The following is a 25,968-nucleotide window of genomic DNA, read 5'->3' as shown; positions in this document are numbered from 1 at the left end:
TAGTAGGGACACTCTCCTAGCCTTCTTGACTGATTTATTAACTTTCATAATTATAGTAGTTATAATGACATCATAATCACTAATACCTGTTTCTATACTGATGTTGTCAATAAGGTCCGGCCTATTTGTAGCTACAAGGTCTAAGATATTTACATTACGTGTGGGCTGCCTAGGTAGCTGCTCGAAACAGCTTTCAGAAAATGTGTTCAAAAGTATTTCACATGACAGTCTGTACCTCCCACAATGAATCCATAGATATCCCAGTCTATACTCGGTAGGTTAAAGTCGCTCCAACTAGTATAGCATGATCTGGGTATTTACGTGCTACGGTCTACGCTCATGTAGACTTTCTTTGAATGGCTCTAAAACTGTCACAGCCAGCTCTCAGTACCAAGAATAATTTGGGCATGAGAACTTTCCTGGAGGGCAATAAATTCGGGAACTCCAATCAAACAGCAAGGAACAAAACCTGCTGTCGACACCCACAGGGAGGTTGAAGATATATCATATAAAGAGTATTATTACTGCTTGACAAGGTATTAGCTCTCTTAATGTAGCTGCAATGTCTCAGAATATAATCCATCAGACAACAGGGAGTGCAAGTATTTGAAATAAGCCAACTTCTTGGTCTTCGAGTCACCGCAACAACTCTGTAATTGACCTGTTGGATCATTACTGAAAGAGCTGAAGCTATGTGGCTTAAAATGTAAGTCCACACATTACGTACCAGTCCATCTAACTTGCTCTCCCTAAAAAAGCTAAACAAAATGTGCTTGCATGAGGCATGAGCTATCTGATATATAATACCAAAAGGCACTGTGATGGGAAATCCAAAAATAGAAGAAATACTGGTATAAAACTTATTGATCCTTCTTGAGCCAGAGCTGCACTCACAGTGTACATTTATACTGTCAATACAAATAAGTCTGTTGTGATTAACTAAATGAAGAGTTACAAAGATATTAGTACCTTGAAAACTGTTGTGAAATGGTGCATCACAAGGAATATCAATCACATTCATTAAACTTTTAAGTCTGATCCTTTATCTCATGTAAATCATTTATTAACACAAAGTGTATTGACATCAATATAAATAACATATTGCATACAAACAATCATCTTTGTTTATGCTGTTGCTTATGCTTATTTTTTTTACTACGGTTCTGCAATTTTAGCCTACGTTTCTTTTCTTGAAGTGATTTTCTCTTGTTTTTAAATCGCTCGATCTTACTTTTTACCTGAAAAGCTTTACTTTTTTTCACTTGTTTTGTAGCTTGTTTCTTGATAGCCTTTTTAATCTCTTTCTTGGTCTTCATCTGCATCCCAGGAATATCATCAACTGTTTTATTATTCACACCATCCTCATCCTCTTCCTCATCTTCTTCATTGTCATACTCAACCTGTATAAGAAATTTAAAAAAAGTCAACTGATCTGTTATATAAATTACCCATCCCCAAATAATATACAAATACAGTGATACTGCAACACTACTGGCAAAAATCAATGCAAAAGCAGTAGTAGTGTGTGAGATCTCAAGGCATCACCACTTGTCACCAGCAACATTACTTGCAGTGCTTCTGGACACAAGCAGCAACTGATTTTTGACTGCTTAATTCTTTTAAATTCCTTACCTATTTCTGCCTTTACACAAGGTCTGTTCTCATGCAGACAGAAAGATATAGCTAAGGATTGAGACCAGCACAGAATCCTTGTGGAGTAATTGACAGCTGTTAGTGAACAGCAAGTTGCTTTGCCACCTGTGAATTGTGCTTGTTGTTTTAAACACACAACAAATCTTGCCAATTACATTTCTAGCCAACATAGTCCACAGAGAACCTTGATATAACACCAAAGTGGTGGAGGAGGATCAGGATGGTTCGAGTGTTTATTAACCTTGTTGCAGCTTACTACGACTTCAAGGATAGTTGCCACGGCAGCAGGTATGTAGAACCAGGTAGTTGACTGTCATGGAACCATAGAGGCATTGAAAAATGACAAGAAGTTTATTGATCACAATTTGTATAGCAGTCGAAGGTGTTTTCTTGCTGTGGTCCACGCCAAGCATTGCAGGCTGGTCCCGGTTGGTTGTGCTTGCTTATCTCACCAAGAGGCGGCCAGTGCACAGAATCACAAGGCTGGACTACTGTTTGCTGGGTTCGCTTATCTTCCCACTTCAACTTCAACGCTTATCTTCTAATATTGTTTGATTGAATCTGAAACATGTCTGTACAAAATTTTGTTGAGACTGAAGCTCTGTAACCCATGCCAACTTCAGCACAAATGAGCATGAGGAACATGATCTTCCACACTGTTTACAGATGTTTTGCTGACATCATCTCAGCTTATCAATAAGTGCACTTGCAGTACAGTCAGTTTTTTTTATTAGTTATGAATTGTGTTGCACATATTTTCCAGTCATTATCTAAGATGTCATGTCAATTACAGAGTGCCAAGGAATGTGAGCTTTTACTGGAGATATAAAATACCAAATAACAGGACACAAATTACTATCAAATCGACAAGTGTTGGAAGTTTCATTTTATAACATATGGGGAGTAAAATTAACCACTAGTGAAAGTGCTGATCTTGCAGTTCACAAGCTCATTATATTTTGGGAGAAAGCACAGTTCCACCTTGGTCACTAAACTTATTTACTTGCATTCGGAGTGAAGAAATTGCAAAAAAACAAAATGCAAAAAGTGTCAAGATGTGTTTAAGTGCCATGAAGAGAAGTTTATAAATAATCTGGACAATTTATTTGCTCTACACTCTACAAACATCGAAGTTGGAAAAAGGGAGGATGTTTTTACTCTGACAGAGAGAGCCTGAGCATAAAGGCAGCCTTGCGGGAGTACACCAAGTACTTACGCATAAAGAAAAAAAAAGGGCATGGCAGAGAAAACTGGAAGAAGAGAAAAGGCAAGAGAAACAAATGTGCACAGCATCCACTTCTACACCTTCTCTTGTACTTCCTTCATCATCATCTGAAGAATCATATTTGGCATTTTCAAGTTCAGATGAAGTTAATACTGGTGATGGTGAGCGTTTAGAATGCACTTCTGAGACAGTTCATTGGAGACTGCTGCAATCCAAGGTATCAATGATTTTATTACTGAAGAAATAAAATACAATAAATTAATATAAAATAGCAGCTGGCTTGGATTAATACCAGCTGAGTGTACATACAGAAGAAGAGAAGACAACAGCCTGAAATAATAAAATCAGCTTCTGAGAATGGTATTCCTCCAGTTATTACTGTTCACTGGAATGGTAAACTGCTGCCACCTTTAAATGACAGGGCCCCAAAAGAAGACACACTCCCAATCATTGTTACATTTGGGGACAGTGAAGAGCTCAATGACATTCCAAAATTACAGAATAGTTATGTAAAGAGCAAGCTAATGGTACTTGGAGAGCATTAACCTATACGGATATTGAGACAAAGTACAAATTCTCTGCAGCCACCTAACTGCCTCAAACACCATCATCAAATATATGAACTTACTTTAAAAAGTGTAGTTTGAATGGAAAGTACATGGTGTAACAAGCAGGCCTAACTTACCAGTTTTTAAACATTTGAGAGAAAACTACAAAAGTATGAATGCCAGCAATTTTAATACTGGCAGCAAGGTGCTGCTGGGGCATATCGTGGTGTAAAACCCAAGTCAGTGTCTTGGCGGGCACATAGAGCTGCATTAGCCAGAGCAAGGAACAGACCCACCAAGACAGCAAACCTCGAAGTAAACTGGCCACCCAGTGTGGTGCAAATACCAGACCAGCTAACAGTCTGTTTTGGACCCAGATCAGGAGGCACCAGAGCACAACTGCAAACCAAGGACCCCCAACACAGGATGTGACATTAGCAACCTACAGACAAAAGCCTGCAGTAGCAGAGTGCATACATGCAGGGCAGGCTGCAGCAAGCCCAGTGTGGGTGGTGCCTGAGCACACATTGCAATCATGCATCTTCAGCTAGACACTCTGATGTTGGTTCACATGAGAAATGACCTTTAACGGTCAGAACATAGTGGTTACCCACTGGTGTCTCACTACAAGTGCTTGTCTCACTAAAAGGTTTTAATCAGTCTACCCTGATTATTTCAGAATGTTTACTAGCTTCTGGCAACCTCTATACCAGCACACATTGATGGCTCAACTCCATTCATTATGCACATGCCATACAGTTTTTAAGATACTGCTCTACGTCTTGTCTGTGTGTTCTCCAACTGTAACATTTGGCTACTCTTCTGTCTGTAGTTCTATATTCTCCATGACCATATACCATGTGCTTGTTTCCATTATTTCTTCTCACAGCATGACAGGAACTACTACATGAAGCACGAACCTTCTCGTCTTCCACAATACACCGCCATGAATGGCAAACTGTGGTTGTGTTGCAAACTTCGCAACCTGCAACACCAGCTTATGCTGTTTTTAATTTTTTATTAATTTTACACATCTAGTTCCATAGGACCAAATTGAGGAGCAAATCTCCAAGGTCATGGAACATGTTAGTACATGAAATTACAACATAAAAGTAGTAACAGATAAAATAAAATGTTTATGAACGCAAAGAAAGACAAGCCATGTAAATGCAATCAACAATATAACAAAGAAATTAGCTTAATTTTTAAAGGAACTCCTCGACAGAATAAAAGGTGTTACCCATGAGGAAATTCTTCAGTTTCAATTTGAAAGCACATGTATTACTGCTATGAGTTTTGAATTTTTGTGGGAGCTTATTGAAAATGGATAAACCAGCAAGCTGATATTGTTAACAAGAAATGACAGTAAAGAATATATATATTGAGAGTACAATGTCAGAATATTCAGACTAATGAACAGTGGTTGACAAGAGGTTAGCAAACTTACACCACTTATTGCCTGAACCTCACATTTCTGAGCCAAAAATATCCTTTGAGAAAGGGGAAGAGTTACCCCAAAATATAATACCATATGTCATAAGTGAATGAAAATAAGCAAACTAGACTACTTTTTGTGTTGAACTATCACTTGCTTCAGATACTGTTTGAATAGTAAAAATGGCAGCATTAAGTCTTTGAACAAGATCCTGAATGTGGGCCCCAACAGTTTACCATTCATCTGAACACCTAGAAGTTTGAACTGTTAAGTTTCATTAATCATACGTCTATTCTACGAAATTAAAATGTTGGGTTTTGTTGAATTGTATGTTGGAAACTATAAAAACTGAGTCTTACTGTGATTTAGCATTAGTTTATTTTCTACAAGTCATGAGCTTACGTCACGAATTGCACTATTTAAATTCCAATATTGCACTCAGCATTATTTACTACCAAGACAGTGTCATCAGCAAATAGAAATATTTTAGAATCACCTATAATACTAGAGGGCACATCATTTACATAAGTAAGGAACAAGGGTGGTCCCGGCACTGATTCCTGGGGCACCCCCTATTTAACTGTGCTCCACTACTCAGACCCCAATAATAGCCATTCTCAGCACTGTTTACAATGACCTTTTGCTGTCTGTTATTAAAGTAAGAGGTGAACCAATTGTGAGCTACTCCCCATATGCCATAATGGTCCAACTCCTGGAGCAATATTTTGTGAACAACACAATCAAATGCCTTAGTTAAATAATAAAAAAAAAAAAAGCCTAGCATTTGAAACCTTTTGTTTAATCCATCCTGTACATCAGAGAGAAAAGAGAATATAGCCTTTTCAGTTGTTAAAGCACTTCTAAAACCAAACTATACGTTTGACAGCAAATTACGTGAAATATAATGATCAATTACCCTTACATACACAGCCTTTTCAATAACTTTAGCAAACACTGATGGCGTAGAAATAGGTCTAAAATTGTCTACATTATTCCTTTCTCCTTTTTTATAAAGCGGTTTGACTATTGAATACTTTAATCATTCCACTGACTCAATCTCCCCCTTGTCAGTATCACAGAAGAGTATTTCAGACATCAGTATCGGAAAGACATTTTCCAAAAGAGTTATATAATTACCTTTATAAACTAAGAGAAGTACAAGCCGAACTGCATATGGCCTTTATTGATATTGATAAGACATGTGACAGAGTGCCGAGGCAAGAGATATGGGGATGTCTGAGAAGTAAATGCCTGCCAGAAAAATATATCAGGGTGGTAGAAGACATGTATGAAGGCGCAATGACACAAGTCAGGAGCAGTGCAGGTGCAACAAAGGCATTTCCAGTGAGAGTAGGACTACATCAGGGATCTGCTCTCAGCCCATATCTCTTCGGCTTTGTCATGGATGTACTAGTCAAAGATGTGAAAAGAGAGGCACCTTGGAGCATGATGTTTGCCAATGATGTTGTAACCTGTGAACCCACCTAGGAGGCACTTCAAGGCAAGCTTGAACAGTGAAGAAAAGCTCTAGAGGAAAGGGGAATGAGAATTACCAGGGTGAAAACAGAATGTGTGTGTACAAAGGATGCCAAAGATCTATATATTAACCTGCAAGGAGAAGAACTAATGCTGGTCAAGAAATTTAACTACCTAGGCTCTTACATGCAAAGTGATGGAGGACTGGAGGCTGAAATACAGCACAGGATAAATAGTGGATACATGAACTAGAGGAAACTGAGCGGAGTACTGTGTAATAAGAAGGTTAGCTGCAGAATGAAAGGAAAGCTTTACAAGTCTGTGGTGAGGCCTGCAATGCTGTATAGTGCAGAAACTTGGCCAATTACAAAAGCCCAAGAGAAAAAGACGGAAGTGGCAGAAATTAGAATGTTAAGGTGGAAGAGTGGGGTGACACGAAAGAGTAGGCTAAGGAATGAGTACATGAGGGGAACAGTGAAAGTAGGGAACATAGGGAAGAAGATATAAGAAACTAGGCTAAGATGGTATGGACATGTGCAGAGAAGAGGGGAGTACTATGTGGGAAGAAGAGTTGAAGACCTAGCAATTGAAGGATCAAGGAGAAGAGAAAGACCAAAATTGAGAGGGAAAGACAAGGTAGCAGGGGACCTATGGGAGAAAGGATGGCTCAGAGAAGAAGTACTGGATAGGCATGTATGGAAGAGAACGATCCAGCAAAGCAACGCCGACCCCACATGATGTGGGAAAAGACTGAGATGGTGCTGCTGCTGCTGATGATGATGATAAACTAAGTTTTTATTTAATTCACCAGTAATGCTCAGAAAGTGACTGTTAAATACTGTACATATATATGACTTATCAGTATTTTTACTATGAACTGACTTTATATTGCCAACCTTGTGCTGCTGATCAGACACTTCCTTCATGACTGACCACACAGTTTTAATTTTATCCTATGTGTTAGCTATTCTATATGCATACCACATAATCTTTGCCTTCTCAATAACATTTTTAAGCACCTTACAATACCCCTTATGGGTCCGCCAGCTCTTTCTAGGGGGTCTGCAGCCACCTCTCATCAAATCACGTAAAATAACGAGTAAAATTATTGAATAAAAATGTGAAAATCAAATTCATCACTATTTTTTTTGTGTGTGTGAAAAACATGGTTGTATTCCCAAGCAGCCTTTGCGGTTCCCAAGTGAGAATGCATACACAGTTTAGTGCTGGAGAATGCGGCTTCTCTGATTGACTGTTAAGCAACAATACAGGGGTCGTTTGTGCGCTGGCTCATGGCACTAGATGCACTGAAATCTTTTACGCATGTGCGGAGCAAGCTTTATCGCACAATCACAGAGGTCGCTGGCATGTATGCGGCCGCAGGCATCATTAAATGTTAAACTTGCTGTGTCAGTGCACTACCTATTTCGTAAGTCAATTTTTTACCAGTTTATTACTTCTAACATGGATCGGTGGCTGAAGTCAGGATCATTGAAGAAGGGTGCAGTTTCTCCATCGCCTGCACAAAAGCGAAATGAATGAGGAGGGAGGACGACCAAAGGAAGAACAATCACAAGAAGCCCCACAGCCAGATTTATTATGTGAAAACGCTGCAAGTACTCCACTGGTTGCAATATCCTGTGAAAGTGGAATAACCAAGAAGCGTAAGTACAAAGCTATTTAGAAATGGGCTTTATGGAGAAAAAGGAGGATAAAGCTCAGTGTGTAATTTGTGTGCGCCCTTCTGAACAGTTCAATGGTTCCAGTTAAATTGCACCGTCATTTTGAAGGTACTCACCCGGATTTCCAGGCTAAAGACACCGATTTTTTCAAAAGTAAGAGTGCTGAACTATCTGCTTCTCAGCATTGCATGAAAACTCATGCAAAAACAATAGATGAAAATTCACTTAAAGCTTCTTTCTTGGTTAGTTATCGAGTGGCAAAAACAGGCAAAGCTCATACCATTGCAGAAAATCTCATAAAGCCATGTGTTAATGATATTGTTTCTTGCATGCTAGACGAAAAGGCAGTAAAGACACTCTTGTTTCTCACATCCACCACAATTCATTTTCTCTGCAGATGGATGAATCCATTGATGTTGCAGGATTAGTGATTTTATTGGCTTTTGTCCATTATGAATATTCTGGATGTTTTGAGGAGGACTTCTTATTGTGCAGACCACTACCTGCCAACACAACAGGTACTGAAATATTCCGTCTATTGGATGATTTTTTAAGGACTAACGAAGTTTCATGGTCTAATTGCACAGATGTGTGCACAGATAGTGCAAGAGCTATGACGGGTCCTACAGTCGGAGCAATAACGAAAATAAAAGAAAATGCCAAGAATTGCAGCAGTAGTCATTGTCTCTCCACAGATACCCCCCTTGTTGAAAAGGCAAAACATGTACTTCTTCCGTGTTCCACAACACACATGTGAATCTGGATTCTTGATCTATAGTGTCCACAAAACTAAGTACCGAAGCTGTCTAGATGCGGAACCAGACATCCATCTCCAGTTGTCAAGAATTGAACCCAACTTTTCAAAATTGTGTCAGCAGAAGCACCCTCAACCATCACATTAGGATTCCATTATTATTCCTACAGACTCATCTATAGTAAAGAAGTAAGTATTTTTCTTCGTAGATGCTCAGTGAACGTACCTGAACTATAACTCTGTAGGAATTTTGTTTCTGTCTTCTATCATTTACAAAATAATTATTAATTGAATTCTGTTGGCATTGATATTTTTGTTACAAAAATTAAAATGATCTCTAAAGCTAATTTCTTTTCTTTATAATATATTCCGTCCTCTCAGTTAAAAATATGGCCTGCCTATACTTCAATTACAATTACTTGCTATTATTCTGACACTATATTGTGGCAACTGACTGCGAGCGTAAACAAATGAGTACTTTTCACGTGCCACCTTGTAAAAGGTAAACCTCCTCTGCCAGAATTTGTTTCCTTTGAGAAAAAAAGTCTTACATTCTGTGAAATGCTTTGTCTTCTTATATAGAAATAAGAGAGTCTGTTTGTTTGTTTGCCTAATTTGTTTACAGTCAAGGTTCACTGCCACATTATAGTGTCCAAGTAGTAGTTGAAGTTGTCAGCTGTGGCTAAATTGTTGCCACGCCGCCTGCTAGCTGCTGGCTATGGACTGACAGCTGCCGTTCAGTAGATACGCAAAGACGTAAAAATAGCTAGACTTTCCGAGCTGTCTACATGGACACGAAAATCGATTGTGGAACTGGAAAACAGCTTTATAAAAGCAGATTTCTAGAATCGATTTTGAAGTGTTTACCTGACCAACCAAAAGTGGAACTGGGATATCGGCTTATGAAATACGGTTTTGGAAACGCATGTAAACTGGGTGAATGTATTCCCACACATTGCACAACAGATGTCACAGTAGTCCTTTAAAGGCAATTCCTTGGCCTCTTTTCTTTCGTGATGTGTTTGTATCCTGAATCAAGGGTCTGCCTCTTTTCTTCACAGCCGCACGGAATGGCTGCGCAGTCTACGCTACCATGTCGTCGTGGATTGCGCGGCCGCTCTCACCGGAGTTTCGAGTCCTCCCTCGAGAATGTGTGTGTGTGTGTGTGTTGCCCTTAGCGGAAGTTAAACTTAGGTTAATAGTGTGCAAGACTAGGGACTGATGACCTCAGCAGTTAAGTCCCATAGACTTTCAATACATTTGAGCATTTTTCTTCGGATTTCACAAAAAACCACACACACACACACGACTGTTATATATGCTCCTTATACAACAGTAGCCAAACAGTGGAAGTGAACACCGAACAGTTTGGACATGACGATGATTGCTCTTGGAGGAAGGCAGCTCCAAAGTGTGAAATGTCAATAACCACGTAATTTTAATCAGGCTATAGTGTGTTGAACAAAGGAAGTAAATCCACTAGCAAGTGTCTGGATACAGTGGGAATTCAAATTGGATTGTTAATTTTAAGATGTTTTCATTCATCTCTAAACGAAAGACTATTGATACTTTGTGTGGGGGGGGGGGGGGGGGGGCGGGGGCTGGAGGGGGGGAGGGGAGGGGGAGGTCATTGAGAACATGGTACTTGCATTAAGAAGCTTTCATTTTCCATGTGTTTTGCTCTGAAATTTAAAGTTACTGTGCTCTTGACTGACTAGGGGCTGCCATGGATTTTCGACTGAAGAAGGGGTCCGCCAGCTGAAAAGGTTGGGAAGTCCTGTTCTAATGGAAAGCAACTTTCAAAGAGCAAAAGAAATGTGTTACAGAAAGCATTACATTTGTCCTCAATGTTATTGGCACTATAAAAATGCTGCCACTTTTGTTCCTTAATGAGGTTGAAAAAATCCTCTATTGCATCTGAATTAGCTTTTCTACATAGCGTGTAGTTATATATAACATTTGTTTGACTGCAAAAAGCTTTTACTGTTAAAATTTGTGCATCATGGTCTGAAAGGCCATTTACCCTTTTACAAATGGAATGTGCATCTAGTAATAAAGAATGAATAAAAATATTATCTATGGGTGTGCTACTGTTGCCCTGGACCCTGGTTAGAAAAAACAGTCTGCATCAGATCATATGAATTTAGGAGATCTTCCAACATCCTTTTTCTTGCACTACCACATACAAAATGAATATTGAAGTCACCACATACAACTAATCTTTGATACTTCCTATAAAATGAATCAAGAAGCCTCTTTAGCTTGAGAAAGAAATGCTCTGAATTCAGAGTTAGGGGACCTATAAACAACAATAATTAGAAGTTTAGTTTCATTAAATTCAACTGTCCTTGCAAAACATTCAAATAGCTCTTCAGTGCAGTACAATGATACATATGCGGACTCAAGTGAAGTACTGTTTTTTCATATACATGGCAACTCCCCCACTACACGAAGAACTCCTTGAGAAACTGCCAGCTAATCTGTATTCTGGTAAAGGAAGCCCCTGAATAGTCAAATTATTTAAGTGGTGCCCCGACATACCAATAATGTCAGAGTCAATGTCTATAAGCAGTTCACTAACTTTATCTCTAGTACCTCTCATATTCTGATGAAATACACTAATTCCTTCACTACTTGGATACCTGACCTCCCTTGAAAGTGATTTCCTTGTTAGAGAGACTTCCTTTAAGCAGGGATACTTATCAGCTGACTTCAACCTAAAAAAGGTGCAGTTCTAACACCACCTACTACAGCAGTTTTCCCATGACTGATCCCACCACCACCCACTTAACTGTCATTTATAAGCTTTGCCAGCCTCCTCTTCCCCTACCTATTGAGGTGCAGGCCATGCCTAGTGAAATCCAATCTATTGATGGATTCAACTGGCACCACTGTAATGTGAGCACACTCTCCGCCATTAGTGCCGTCTCCAGCCCCATGTTAACATGCTTAACAGCAGCATTAAGACGAGGCCGATTGTGATGCTAAAACAGTTGCATGAAGTGCACAGTTGTGCCATCAGTTTGAGTCACTACCTTTACCAGGTCACTGCCTACATTATACTCCCCGTCCCTATCAAGACTATTCCCACCTCCACCCACAATCATTACCTGATCCTTTTTCATAAAATTCCTACATAACAGTCAACTGAGGCAACTCTGCACTAGGCTTTACAGCGCTGGTGACCTGGTACTCACTTCCCAACACTTCCTGCAACTGCTGGTCCACACCTCTGCCATACCAACAGCCTAACAGCAGAACCTCCTCCTTTCTGTTAGAACTTGCAACTAACTTAGGCTCCCTAACTGCTGAGGACTGCTGCATGTTTCCTACACTTACAGTTACAAGAGACTCCTCTCCCCTAAACTCTGATAGATGGTCAAATATATTGGTTGCACACAAAGTAAATTTGTCTGAATATCTCCTCTGCCTTGCTGCCTTCTTACCGTCAGTTCCCATTCCTCTAGCTCCTCCTTTGTGTTTTAAAATTGCAGCAGAAGGGCACAGAACTTACACTCCTCCTCTTCCTCCTCCTCTATCAACTTATTTCTGCTAAAAAATCTGCATTTCCAGGAGAGGATCTCTCTACAATGCCCGCTGGCTTCCCCACTGCATTCTCCTTAATGAAACCCATTACTCCTAAATCCATGACAAAGCCCACACTTCTCACACATGGTAAAATGTTAACAGTTTCTGGAAAAAAAACTAAATATCTACCTTACCTGAGTCCAATTACTACATTAGAACTATTTAAAAGAACTAACAATAGTGATCTTGAATTTAACTCTCTACTATGAGAGCAACTACATTTATTAATACTACTAAACCACAACTAACGCCAATACCACAAAAACTTCACACAATTTCTTAACTAAAACAAAAAATTCAAGCCACTGGAACACACAACAAAATTAAACACACTGAACAGAAGTTTTACTGAAATATTGCACTACAAACATTAAGAAATGTCAGCTGAAAACTACAGTACTAAACTTAATAAATGACTATAACACATAAACAACTCTATACAACACAGTGGGCAAAATTTTACGAAAGTTTATTACATCGTTATTTCACCAGAAACATCACAAGACTATTGAATTTAGTAACCAAATAGCAGCGCACAAACAACTTTGTCGTACTTAAGAACCCTACAACTGCAACTGCACACCACAAAATGTAAACACACTGTTAATATTTGGAAGAACTATTGAAAATTACTAAATTTAATATTCACATGCAGTACACAAACAACTTTATCAATACTTAGCTTTAAAACCATCACAGCTGCAACTACATGCCACAAAATGTAAACACACTGCTGGGTCTTCAATGAACAATGTAAGTGTACTCACAAATAACAGACCACTCAAATCAGTAACACAAAAAGAAAGTTTGAGATGAATGATAATCCACAAATAAATTGCTTTTAAAGCAAATATAATATCTGAAGTCTAAAATTTTATAAAACATTGCCAAGCAATTTGAACAGCAGACCAGCACATTACTCTGCAATACTATGACCTACTGCCTGTACCAGAACAACTTTTCTGCTAAGACCACTTACATTTCCGTGCTTCTTATTGGGTTGATGAGCTACTTCAAAATCGAACTCACTAAATTTTAATGCCTGACAAGTAAGTATATTCGACAGATCCTTTAATCCCAATAATCACTTCAAAACTGCTTAATTTGTTAACACCTTAAAGCAGCACGGTCATCAAAAGTATTCTGTTCTTTCGAGAACAGTTACTGCCTTCATATATATAGTTAAAGGCTACCCAGCCATTGACCTTCGTCTGTGCGAATGCGCACAGGTTGCCCAAACTCTTACGGGGAATCGCCAAAGCGTCCGCGAGTAATGAGTGAATGGGCAAATGTCTATAAGGTACATTACATATGTAGAATTGTGGACAGTTGGGAATGTGAGTCTCACGGGAAGCGTGTAAGGGATAAGTCCCTGCAGTCGCGCTATTCGTCTGTGTCCTCGGTGACTCAGGTGGATAGAGCGTCTGCCATGCAAGCAGGAGGTCCCAGGTTCGAGTCCCGGTCGGGGCACACATTTTCAGCTGTCCACATCGAGGTATATCAACACCACCTGTCGGCAGCTGAGGGTTTCAGTTAGTCATCATTACCATTTCTGTTGCAGAATAGTTGCGCTCTGTTCTGTTCAATAGCTGTGACACATAAGTAACTGGACACTCCTTATCCTGTACCTCTTGGCTTAGAACGTGACTTACTCCATTACTGCTATCATCATATGATAAAATGAACTCTTTCTTGTAATCTAGAAAGACCAGTAATAGACTAGCAATTAGTAACTTCTTTAATTTTTCAAGCACACTTTCACACTTCAGTGTTAAATGGCGTTTAACGTTGCAAACCCTGGGACAAGTTTCCTTTAGCAACTTGCTGACCCTAAAAATGACTAATTCCGTGCCTGTGTAAGATGCTGGAAAACTCTGTAGAGCATTCCAATAATCTTGGGTCTGTTCTTACTCCATCTTGGATAATTACATGTCCCAAGCAATTCAATTATCGTAGTACAAAATGACACTTTATTATGCCAAAGGTTTGGCATGCTGTGGTGCTCCTAAAAAATGTTAACTATTGTACATGCTCTTTCATACACCACACAAACAATATCATCATCTATATACACCATAAACTGTTTCAGCTTTAATCCCTTCACGACTACATCCAACAACCATTGAAATGTGAGCGGCACATTTTTCAAACTAAATGGCATTAGATGGTATTGATAGTGACCCCAAGGAACTATAAATGCAGTTTTTGGTTGGTCCTCTGGTACTATTTCCAGTTGACAATACCGACTTCATAGATCTGTATGGAGGAATACCTACACTGTCCCAAGTTAATAAGGGTTCGCATTACATTCTATACTAGGTATGCATTTGTAATCATATGGTTATTGAGGTATCTATAGTTGCAGCAGAACTGATAGAACTTTGTTATGTCCAAATTTTCTTTGGTACTATTATCATGGGTGCATCCCACAAACTGGTACTTCCTTACTGATACGAATGCATAACTGTTGGTTAATGAATCCTTCCATTAGTGGTTGTAGGTCATGAAGCACCCTATAAGGCTTACTGCATAATTGTTGGTTAATGAATTCGTCCATTAGAGTTGTAGTTTATGGAGCACCCAATATGGCTTACAGTACACATGTGATTGATTCCCAGTTGGGATCCCATGCTGCATCATCGGGTAACAGGCCATGAAGATTAAATAGGACCTCAAGTTTTATTACTAACTTCCAAGTGTTTTCTCTATTCCTTCTAAATGTTTCATTTTTTATGTACTGTAGTTATACTTGGACCTTATTCATGGCTACCATCTGAATCTGTTCTCCCTAGATCGTCTTCGTCTAGAATATCTAAATTGGCAACCAATAATCCCTTAGATAAACTGACGCCTTTGGTTCCATCAATGGCAAAGGGCACTAATTGTTCACCATCTGTCTCCCGTACGCATATAATAACACTTCAGTTCACAAAGCACCATGTTTTGTCTAACTCATTGTTTCCTTCCAGTGGTTCCATCACACATAATAGTTTTGCTGGTAGTTCCATTCCGATGTTCATCTACAGTAGTTTCTCTGTTTCTTGTGCACTGCTTTATCATGTGAATTGCTCTTTAATAGTTTAATCAAATCATCTCTCATAAGAGATGAATCTTGCAACAGTGTCATTGATAACAGTTTTCCCCACACAGAAAAGGCTCAGTTCTACCATATGTTGTCTATAGTCAATTTATAGCAAACAGGCATTCTAGTCCTAGGATGAAGCAGTACCCTTCACCTACATGGGGTGAAACTTCCTGCAATTGCTTTGCTTCCACCTGAAAACTTAACATTAATGAAGCTACTGACTGCACATAATTATCCCATACAGTGGATGGTTTAACCACAGTCTAACATAACAGTCACGACACTCACTGCTGTAAAAGTTGTTGCCGTTTGACAGATGGAGTGACACTAGCGCTCCAAGCGGCAGGTAAGGTGAATGTCAGACGCGTCGTAAGCATGAGGTTTGTTTGCATCCATCTCCTACATAATTTCCAAATTATTTGAGTTATTTTCTTGCCTCCAAGGGTTTGTGTAGTATCAGAAGGCATATATGTTTCTAAAAATTATGCTGAAATAAGCGCAAGTATGGACAAAAACCATGAACAGAGTGGCAACCTACAACACATTCGTGAAGAAACACTTGTGACATTGGACATAATTGCAGCTTACCGCGTTGATATCAAAAGAATATAAACACACAGATTCACATGTAAGAAGCACAGACATGCACCTCTACATGCAAAAATGATCGACAGCTCGTTTATCGTTCTGTAGGGCTACTGTGTTTGTCATTGTCGCCTGTTACCACAAGTACAACCTTCACCTTTATATTATTCTAAGTGGGACAAGCAACTGCCAGATAGTGGGAGAAATATGCTGAAAACATTATAATGAGCTGATTACATTACATTTCGTGCAAACCAAATATTTGAATAATTTTCAAACAATCTGTCAATGAACAAGGTGCTGACAAAATAATGTCATCACATGAAAGAAGCAAGGAAAATTAAGTGCCTAACAACAGAAGTGAATGAAATACATACCAAAGAAATCAGCAGCCCAAAGGAGTCAACTTCTTCAGTTTCCTATAGTCTTGATTCCAATATTTGAGTCGGTAAACGAGTCTCACTTTAACAAATATCTTGATCAACAGCAGTTTAGTTCCTTCACAACATCCAAGGGGAAAACTTGGGATAGCCATCAACAAGTCCACATATAATTCACCACAGTTTTTCTTATGAAAATGTTCATCAAAAACTGAAGCCATCTGATTTTCACAATCCCTCAAAAATAAACAAACATTTTCACTGCAAAAAACCAAGCTTCCAAAATTGTCTTCATAACTTTTGAAATGGCAATAAAATTTGTCATTTGCATCTAAGTCCTGGCTGTTGTCTACAAGTAGATTCCTGCACTTGACACCATTATGTAAAGAAAAAAGTTTCTTCAAGATGTAACCAAACACATATCTCATACTGTTTTGTTCTCCAAAGTCTGCTGGAACTTCCACAATTAGTAGCTTTGTTGTACAACTTGTATCACTACTGCATAACAACAGTGAGACCTTTAATGTTTGAGCAGATTTGATGTCCAGTATTGCCTGACGCCAGTCAATTCCTTCACAATTACTGTTTGCCACATTAGAAGAGTTTATCAGTTTGCTTAGTGTACAGTTGTTAAATGCAGCACAAAACTGCCTTGGAGATGGGTTGCTGCAAAAACCACCTCTCTGCCTTACAGTTGAAAAAAAGTTTTCCAATGTGTCTTGTTAATTTTACATGAGAATAAGTACAATTTTGTTCCAGTCAGTACCTTGGCAGCAAGCATTTCCAAAGCTCATATATTGCTTGGAAGCTCCTTTACACATTTTATCCTCAGGGAGTAATCTCTCCCATCACAGCCTACAAATTTCCAAGAGTAAATCCATGGCTTCATCACATGTAGAACATCCAGATGCTCTGAATCACTTCTTATACAGTTCCTTAGCTGCACAGGCCATTTCCCACTGTATGTATTAAAGAATCCAAAAATGTCATTAACTTTCTGACAAAAGTCTGAAGTGCCAATTGCAGATAATGGCATACTTCCACAAAATACAAGTGTGTCAATACCAGCTGCCACTGTGTGGCTTAACACACGAACTGCAGTACCCACTTTCATTTTTGAAAAAGCTGGCAGTTAGACAGCTTTTTTTGTCAGCTTGGGAGCTAACTTGTATTTTCTGTGCAAGTCATTTGAATAGAGCTGAGAAATGTCCTTCCAAGAAGCAGTACAAACCAAACCATCATTTGATGTATGAATTATGTCATACCTAAACAGGTTGTTTCTGATGCTCTTAAACAAACGTGGGTGTCACAGAAGAAATAGATCTTCTGCTCCTCATATACTAAACTTGGATTGTCTTGTGTAATTCCCAGTCTCTTTCTCCAGTCCACAAAATTTGAACCCTGATCGGTCACACAAGTCTACACAACCAAGCGAATTTCCTTAAGTCTTTTGACTGCTTCATAAAATATAGCAGTCAAATGCATAGCTCTCACTGTTCCTTTACAAAAACAGTACAGCAATGAAAAAATGGCATTAATCATTATCACCAACACACTGTTGGCAATTTTAGATGTGCGTGTAAACCCCAAGTCCTCAAAACCAATAACACTGTCAGAAGTGCTGTCATATGTCAAATTTGCCATTAGAGACATTTCATCCAATGACATATTCAAGTTTATCAGTATCAGAGAAATGCTGCACCTTTTGCTTTAAAAGATGGAATATATTGTTACTTATCCCACATTTTATTTGTATGCCTTCCACATACCTTTGTAATGTATGCACTGATGGAAGCATAAAACATTCTGACAAAAACCTGTATGCCTGAGTGCTGTAATACAATAAATTTATAGCAAACAGCTTATTTTCGTCTTTCCATCTTTCAGCACGTTTCTGTTTCAATGGCATGCTAATCTGGCTTAACAACAAGTCAAGGGCATCTTTTTTTAAATATCGGGATCTTATAGTCTTCAACATTTGTTTGTCCTTGTTCACTTGATCCTTCTGATACAGTTTCTGTCGCTGTCTGTAGGAACTTTCCTTGTCCCGTAATAGTTTCGCTCGAAGTCTAGCGATTTGCACATTCTGAAACTTCACACGCTTTTGTAAGACATGAACAGCTGCACTTAATCTAACCACTTCATCGTCAAAGCAGGTCTGTGTTGATGATTCACACGAATCTGGCACTGATACATGGTGAGTTGAACTGGCTGCTTCTGTGTCATAGGACTGTTTTACTGCTTTAGATTGACTGTCGAATCTTTGTGGCAGCTTCCTCTTCATTGTCAGTTGAGGTGACTTATTTGGAATGTCAAACAGTGTGGGTACTGCATTCTACACGAGTTTGTTATTGTCTGCGTTCATGAACTGGTTTTGTTCGAAATGTAGTGAACAAAACCTAATATTATTATACAGCTAAACTGGGTCTTTCTTCATAAGGTTTTCTCGTCTGCTATTAACTAGCCATTTTCTGCTCCTAAAACGAAACATTCATCATTTATACACATATAGTTTGCAAGGGAATCCTGACGATACAGTTTAGTAACGTGATGGTATATACCTCTTAGGATCCTTAGGAAACCTAAAAAAAGACAGCTGTAGTGTCTTCTTCCTGTTGTTGCTGCAATTTATTGCGCTACAAACGCTCCCACCTGTGAAAACCATTGTATAAATCAAAATAAACAATCACTATTTGCTTTCACGATCACGCCGAACTCACGGTGTAATCTACCGGCCGCTTGGCGTGCTGCTGGCACTGTAGGCAACAAAATCGAGGCAAAGTGTCACACTTTTATGTTAGACGGTGGTTTAACTGACTCTCCCCCATGAGATCCAATGAGCACCCTTGCCCTACAATATTCCATGCTCCCTGCCTTTCACTATGCCAATCAAGAACCATTCTACTTCATACGTTTTTGCAGCCTTGAAATTCACCATTTTTGCAGCCTTAAAATTCACCAGGAGAGCTGCTTGGTGGACTTGGGAGCTCTTGTTGTCTATTTAACATCTGATTATTCCTATTCTGTTCTTCCCCATTATGCCATTTTCTTCTCATGGGTGTCCAGGAAGTAAGGATGAATTTGAATTTTGCGCCATTTTGTCATATGATGGTTGGCAGCCATGGTTTTTTCAGGTTTGTTATCTTCGATCCTTCCCATTAGTAGCTTGATAGCTTTTGTGTGGTGAGCATTGTTGTTTGATGTTTATTTTCATCATGGAGCAGATGACAACTGAGCAACGTATCCAAGTGATAAAAAGTTGTTACAAAAACAGTGAAAGTCTCATGGAAAACATTCATTAATTGCATCTGGCACTCGGACATAATCCTGCTCCAACTGAATCCTCAGTTCAGAAGTTGATTCGGAAGTTTGAGACCACAGGTTCTGTTTCAAACATTAAGAAAACAGGGAGCCCACATTCTGTTTGAACATAAGAAAACAATTCTGTGACAGTAGGCCCCGGAAAATCGGTTTACCAACAAGCTCAACAATAGAATTTATCAACAAGTTCACTGCATGAAACCTTTTCACAAGATCTGAAAATGCATGCGTACAAGATTTAACTTAAATAAGAGTTGAAGCCGCCAGATCATGGAAAGAGACATTGATTTGCCTAATGGGTCTTGGCTCGACAAGCAGAGAACGAGAACTTAACAAAATGAATAATTTTCTCAGCTATGAGAAAATGAATAATTTTCTCAGCTATGAGAAAATGATACACATCTCAGTGGTACACCAGTAAGCAGAACAGCAGAATTTGAGGTAACAAAAATTCTCAAGTCACTGTGGAAGATGAGATGTGTCCTCAACACACGATTTTGTGGCATGGGTTCTGGGCAGGAGGAGTGATCGGCCTGTATTTTCCAAAAATGTTGAGAAAGCTGTTGTCACCATGAGCGGCGAACGTTACTGAAACATGCTTTCCGATTAATTTTTCCCTCTTATTGGTGAAAATGAATTTTTTGGTTTCAACGAGATGTGACATGTCACACATCCTGTGAAATGATTGCTCTGCTGAATGAAAAGTTTCCTCAAAAAGTTATCTCTTTGTGTGGCAACCAGGAATGGCCAGCCACCTTGTGACTTTTTTTGTGGAGATTTGTGAAATCAAAAGTGTGCGTGAACAAGCCACACACAATACACCAACTGAGGGATGAAATTAAAAGGGTTATTTAGGGCATCCCACCAGATGTTTGTGAACGTACCATTGAGAACTTCAATGAATGCATTGCTCATTGCTGCACAGCCTTCGGTGGCCATATGGACGATATAATTTTTCATACAAAAATGGGAGAAGTTACTTAATGTGTTTTTTTTCCTTTTTAAATACATTTTCAATAAATTTTGTATGTTCTATAGCACTTTAATATTTGTTTGTACTTCCCGGACATTCTCTACAATCACACTCTGGTGTCTAACCCTGACGCATCTGTTACATTGTGAATCGCTACAGTATCTTCACATGTGGTCCAAATGTCTACGACGGCAACACATCATGTTGGTAGAAGAGAAATTTCTCCTATCACTAACTCTAGTTACTGCATATATTTCTTCCAGAGCCATTCTAACCCTATGACATCAGGTAAGACCTTCGGAAATTCTGTGCACAACTCATAATACACAGCGCGGCAATCACCGTAGAAAGGCATCTAACACCTGTTCTTCTCCCAGCAAAATACCCTTATTTGTTTCATTCCTATCTGTCAACTGATGGGTATTAATATCAACTTTTTGCATCCTATCTAGATAACTCTTGACAGATTCATTTTGCTCCCACAACATCCCATTTAACTGTTTGGAATAGTTTCTACAGCTATTCTGTCTTCTATATCACCGTACCAAACCTCTTCTTAGTTCACTGAATGATTGACCATTTCTTACTTACTCATGAGACACAAGTCTTCACATCTCCTGCCAAACCTAACTAGGTCATCTGCAGCAACTGTCTGTCTGTCAAAGATCCCAGCTTTGCAGCTGTCAACATCTGATCTACAAATACTAATATGTCTTTTCCTGTCTTGCCTGAGAAAGGATAAAAAGGCTAGGAGTAGCTGATTCTTGCATGGAAACAGTTAAATAGGATGACACTGTGTCCTCTCTCACAGCATGTAACTGCCAATGCAGGTCTGCAGTATCATCTCTACATTGAGCGACCTGATACACTAAAGATTACACTGCTTACTGAGTGGTAACCACCTGTGTTTAGTCTCAAGACGTTATGAAGCCTTCATTTAATACATCCAGAAAAAATAGGAGAAATAAAATGGGATGATGGGAAGGATACTTAAATCTAGTATTACTGTAATATCAACCAGGCACATTTGTCGCATTGCCTAACGTAATCCCCATGTCTACAATATGTGAAGCATGTTACTGTGGCTGACACCACACACAATAAATTATACTGTATTGCCTAACCAGGCACACATCAACACTATCTTCCTTTACATGTCCTTTGAAGTGATTCACACTGATAGTCTAAACAGTTCTAAGAAACTTCTCTTTTAAATTCATCCCTCAATCCAATAGACCTGCCATTGAACTTGAAGAAATCACTCCGCTGTGATGCTGTACATCGTGGGCAAGGGCATTGCTCAAATCCGATGGCCGCTTCTGAAGCCAGCAGTAGTTGTGTCAGGACGGCTTGAATGTTTACTGACCTCACTGCAATTACGGAGATGACAAAGAATTGTTGCCAGAGCACCAGGTATGTAAAACCACGTGGTTGGCCACTGGAGAATCAGCGATAGAGAGAAATAACAAGTTTATGATTAAAATTTGTACAGCAGTCCAAAGCTTTGTCTTGCCGCGATCACCACCCAGTGGCGCAGGCTGACCCTGGATAGTGGTGCTTGCTTAGTTCAGCATGTGTCAGCATGAGGTGTCCAGTGCACAAAGTCACAAAACCTGACTGGCATGCCGCAGTGTAGAAGCCAAGTCAATTCCTCAGTGGGCACATAGAGTTGTGTCAGTTTACAGGCAACAGGCACACCGCAGAAGTAAACTCCGAAGTAAGCTGGTCATATTATTTGGTGCAAATGCGAGATTAGCTAACACCTTGTGGTGGGCCCAGTTCAGGAGGCACCAGAGTACAGCTGCGGACTGAGAACTCTCAGGAGCATCAGTGGCTCACAGATGTTGGCCTGTAGTAGCAGTGTGTGTACTGGCAGGGCAGGTAACAGCAGCAAGTAATGTGTGAATGGCACCAGAACATGAGCTGCGAACCATGGATCCTCTGGTAAGTGCCTTGAAGTCAGCCAGCAGTCTGCCCCAGCTGGAAAGCACCAGTTCAGCTCCCAGCAGTATAAGGGCTAGGTGCATCACTAGCAGAGGTAGCATTTAGTAGTAGTTAGGATGACCCACATCAGGTCAACAACTGGTGTGGAGAACTTCTCAGAGCTAGCTGGAACTGTCAGTATTTCTGGGCACTTGACCCGCCATGACACTGACGATGGAAATAATGCAATGCCAGGCTCTGTGTTTTCTTTCCTTTTATTATTATTATTATTATTTTTTAATCTGCGTCACCACTGTGGTGCTCTGGGTCCTTGTACTACATACTACACTGTAGCGGCAATGTTCCAGGCCCGGCAACAAGCTGTGGGGCTAATCATGTGGCAACAAACTCACTTTAGCTCCAAGGAGGAGACTTTATCATTTCAACTCAGCCCCTTTCAGCTTCTGGGCAAGAAATGAGGTGACAGCTTTCTGCTCACTTGGTCACAGGTTATGGATATAAATCTGAAACATGCAGCAGTAGTTACAATGCTAGCAGATGGTGAGTTCAGCTACGATCTAAATCATTTTTATAGGAAATAAGTTCTATGCGACAAATGGGTGAAAGGGTTCTGACGAATAGGTTTTGAGGCACTGTTGTCCACAGGTAATGAGGCAGAGGCAGTGGGCCTTGCTTCTCCTTTACTGAGTAGCCAAGGAGGGGAAATCATTGGTTATTAGTTTTAGGGAGCTTGACAGGTGCAGGATGAGCCCTCTTGCAGATGTAACAGCATGAGAGGGAAAGGAATCTTGTGTACAGAATCATACATCAGCTGGAAGAGGCCTTTCTTGAAGCAGCTGAGAGCATACATTGCAGACTCTTCTTATTTCCTTCTAGAGGCAGGTGGAAGTGATTAAGTCAGCTAGTCTCATTTGTAGGGCCTTGTTGAGGACTGATGGCTGCCCTCTCATCTGTAGATGAATGGAGTGTCTATATCAGGGAATCCATTGGCCCTAGGACATTTTTTGAAAAATTTCTGTCAACAGCTAATTACTAAACTGAACAACGGAGCAATGTCTTTTATCTCCTGGTAACTAACAGATCCATCCTTTTCAATTCAGAGGATGGAATCGGTGACAATAAGGGTGTTATACTATCCAAGGTTCAGATTGCTTATTATCTGACTAATTAACATCAAGCATTTGTTCGAGAAACATACGGAGTACAAACGGAGCAAATTTAAGAATACTGTACAATATACTTTTACACATGTATGTGCTAACCACTGTTGTGAGAAGTGAGAAGGACATGTCTAGGTTTAATAACTGAATTAAAAAGTTTCTACAAAAGCAAAGAGAACTGCCTCACAGGTTTCCATAAAGTCAAAGCCTTGTTGATGAACAAAATCTGAAGGAAGCCAAAATGAATGAAAGGAAAGCATTGCAAGATAAAATCAATGTCTGCATCTGCATGATCAATCTGTTCACACTAAGTGCCTGACAGAAGTTTCATTGAACCACCCTCAGACTATTTCCCTACCGTATCACTTATACACAGTAAAGTGAATGTTTAAGTCTTTCTGTGCAAGCTCTGATTTCTCTTGTTACAATGATCTTTGTCTCTATGTTGGTGGGTGCTAATAAAATATTAAGGAGAAAGCTGAAGACTGAAATTTTGTGAAAAGCTTTCGCTACAACAAAAAATGGCTTTCTTTTAATGACTGCCATCCCAACTAATGTATCATATGTGTTACTCTCTCCCTCCTATTTAACAATAATACATAATGAGCTGTCTTTCTTTAAACTTTTCCAATGTCCTCTGTCAATTTTATCTGATAAGAATCTCATACAGCACAACAGTACTCTAGAAGAGGCCAGAAAAGTCTGGTGCAGACACGCTCTTTAGTAAATCAGTCTAATCTTCTAAATGTACTGTCAATGAAACCCCATCTTTGGTTCTCCCCGCCCACAACATTACCTATATGATCATTCCAATTTAAGTTTTTCACGGCTGTAATCCCAAGGTATTTAGCTGAATAAATAACCTTCAGATTTGTGCAATTTATTGCATAATTGAAATCTAGTTGATTCCTTTTAGCACTCATGCAGATAACCTCAGACATTTCATTTTTGGAGTCAATTTTTACTTTTTGCACCTTACAGATACCTTGTCTAACTCATTTTGCAGTTGGTTTTGATCTTCTGATAACTTTACTAGGTGGTAAATGGTGGCATCATATGCAAACAATCTAAGTAAGTTGCTCAGACTGTCCCTTAAATCATTTGTACAGGTTAGGAACAGAGGGCCTACAAATACTGCCTTGGGGAAAGCCAGACATCACTTCTGTTTCATTCGACCACTTTCCATCAATTACTATGATCTGTGACCTATGTGACAGGAAATCATGAATCCACTCACAACACTGAAACAATACTCTACAGACATGCAATCTGATTTGAAGCTGCTTGTGATGAATGTATCAAAGGCCTTCTGGAAATCTAGAAATTTGGACCCAATTTGATATCCCCTGTTGATAGCACTCTTTACTTCATACAAATAAAGATCAGTTGTGCTTCAGAAGAATAGTATTTTCTGAATCTGTGCTGTATGTCTATAAACTGTTTTTCTTGGAGGTAATTCATACTGTTCAAATACAGTATATGTTCCAAAATCTTGCTGCAAATCAATTTCAGTGATAGGGATCTGTAATTCAGCAGATTATTCCTATTTCCTTACTTGAATATTGGTGTGAACCACCTATCTTCCCAGTCTTTAGGCACGGAGAATGGATCTTTCACCGAGAGAGAGATCCAAAGTAAAATTCTGGCTGCTAATCTGAAAAAGCAGGAGGGGGACGAAGAAGGGGGGAAGAGAAAAAGAAAGGGAGGGAGGGAGAGGGAGAGTGAGAGAGAGAGAGAGAGATTATTTTGGTTCCCTGCAACATTAGTAAACATATCAAGTTGGAACACGAATCAAATTGATCTATGTAGTCCTCTGTGGTCATACTGGCACCAAAACAAAAGAGAACACAGAGAAGGCCAAAATACTAAAATTTGGTGTTTTGAATTTGTTTCACTGTAAAAGATCATAAAAGATTCTTTCTCATAATGACCAAATGATAGATACCGAGACATGTCATTATGGATTAGAGAAATAAAAGTGTTCAACACTGAAGAAACAACTTTATCCACTGGGATATCTAAATTACTTTATATAAACTATCCAACGGAAATTGCTCCTCTCCTAGTACCAATGAGAAGCTGAAACCAATTGGGGAAAACACACAGGCGAAGTTTTGTTGTTACACATATAATTTTCATAGTGTTACATGTTTTATGAG

At 39.3% G+C, this 25,968-nt stretch overlaps 1 protein-coding gene across 1 annotated transcript in view; it reads right to left on the bottom strand.

The window, feature by feature from the left end:
- Nucleotides 1-1,041: 1,041 nt before the first annotated feature.
- The window catches only part of LOC124596194 (ribosomal RNA-processing protein 17), a 44,577-nt gene continuing 19,650 nt past the window's right edge, over nt 1,042-25,968 (bottom strand). The window contains exon 4 of the mRNA XM_047135238.1: nt 1,042-1,400. Within this exon, the coding sequence (XP_046991194.1) occupies nt 1,116-1,400 (285 nt within the window). The 3' untranslated portion in view covers nt 1,042-1,115. The remainder of the gene's footprint in view (nt 1,401-25,968) is intronic.

Source organism: Schistocerca americana, chromosome 2 (assembly GCF_021461395.2).
Source record: "Schistocerca americana isolate TAMUIC-IGC-003095 chromosome 2, iqSchAmer2.1, whole genome shotgun sequence".
NCBI lineage: Eukaryota > Metazoa > Arthropoda > Insecta > Orthoptera > Acrididae > Schistocerca > Schistocerca americana.
This window is presented reverse-complemented; position numbering and strand designations above follow the sequence as displayed.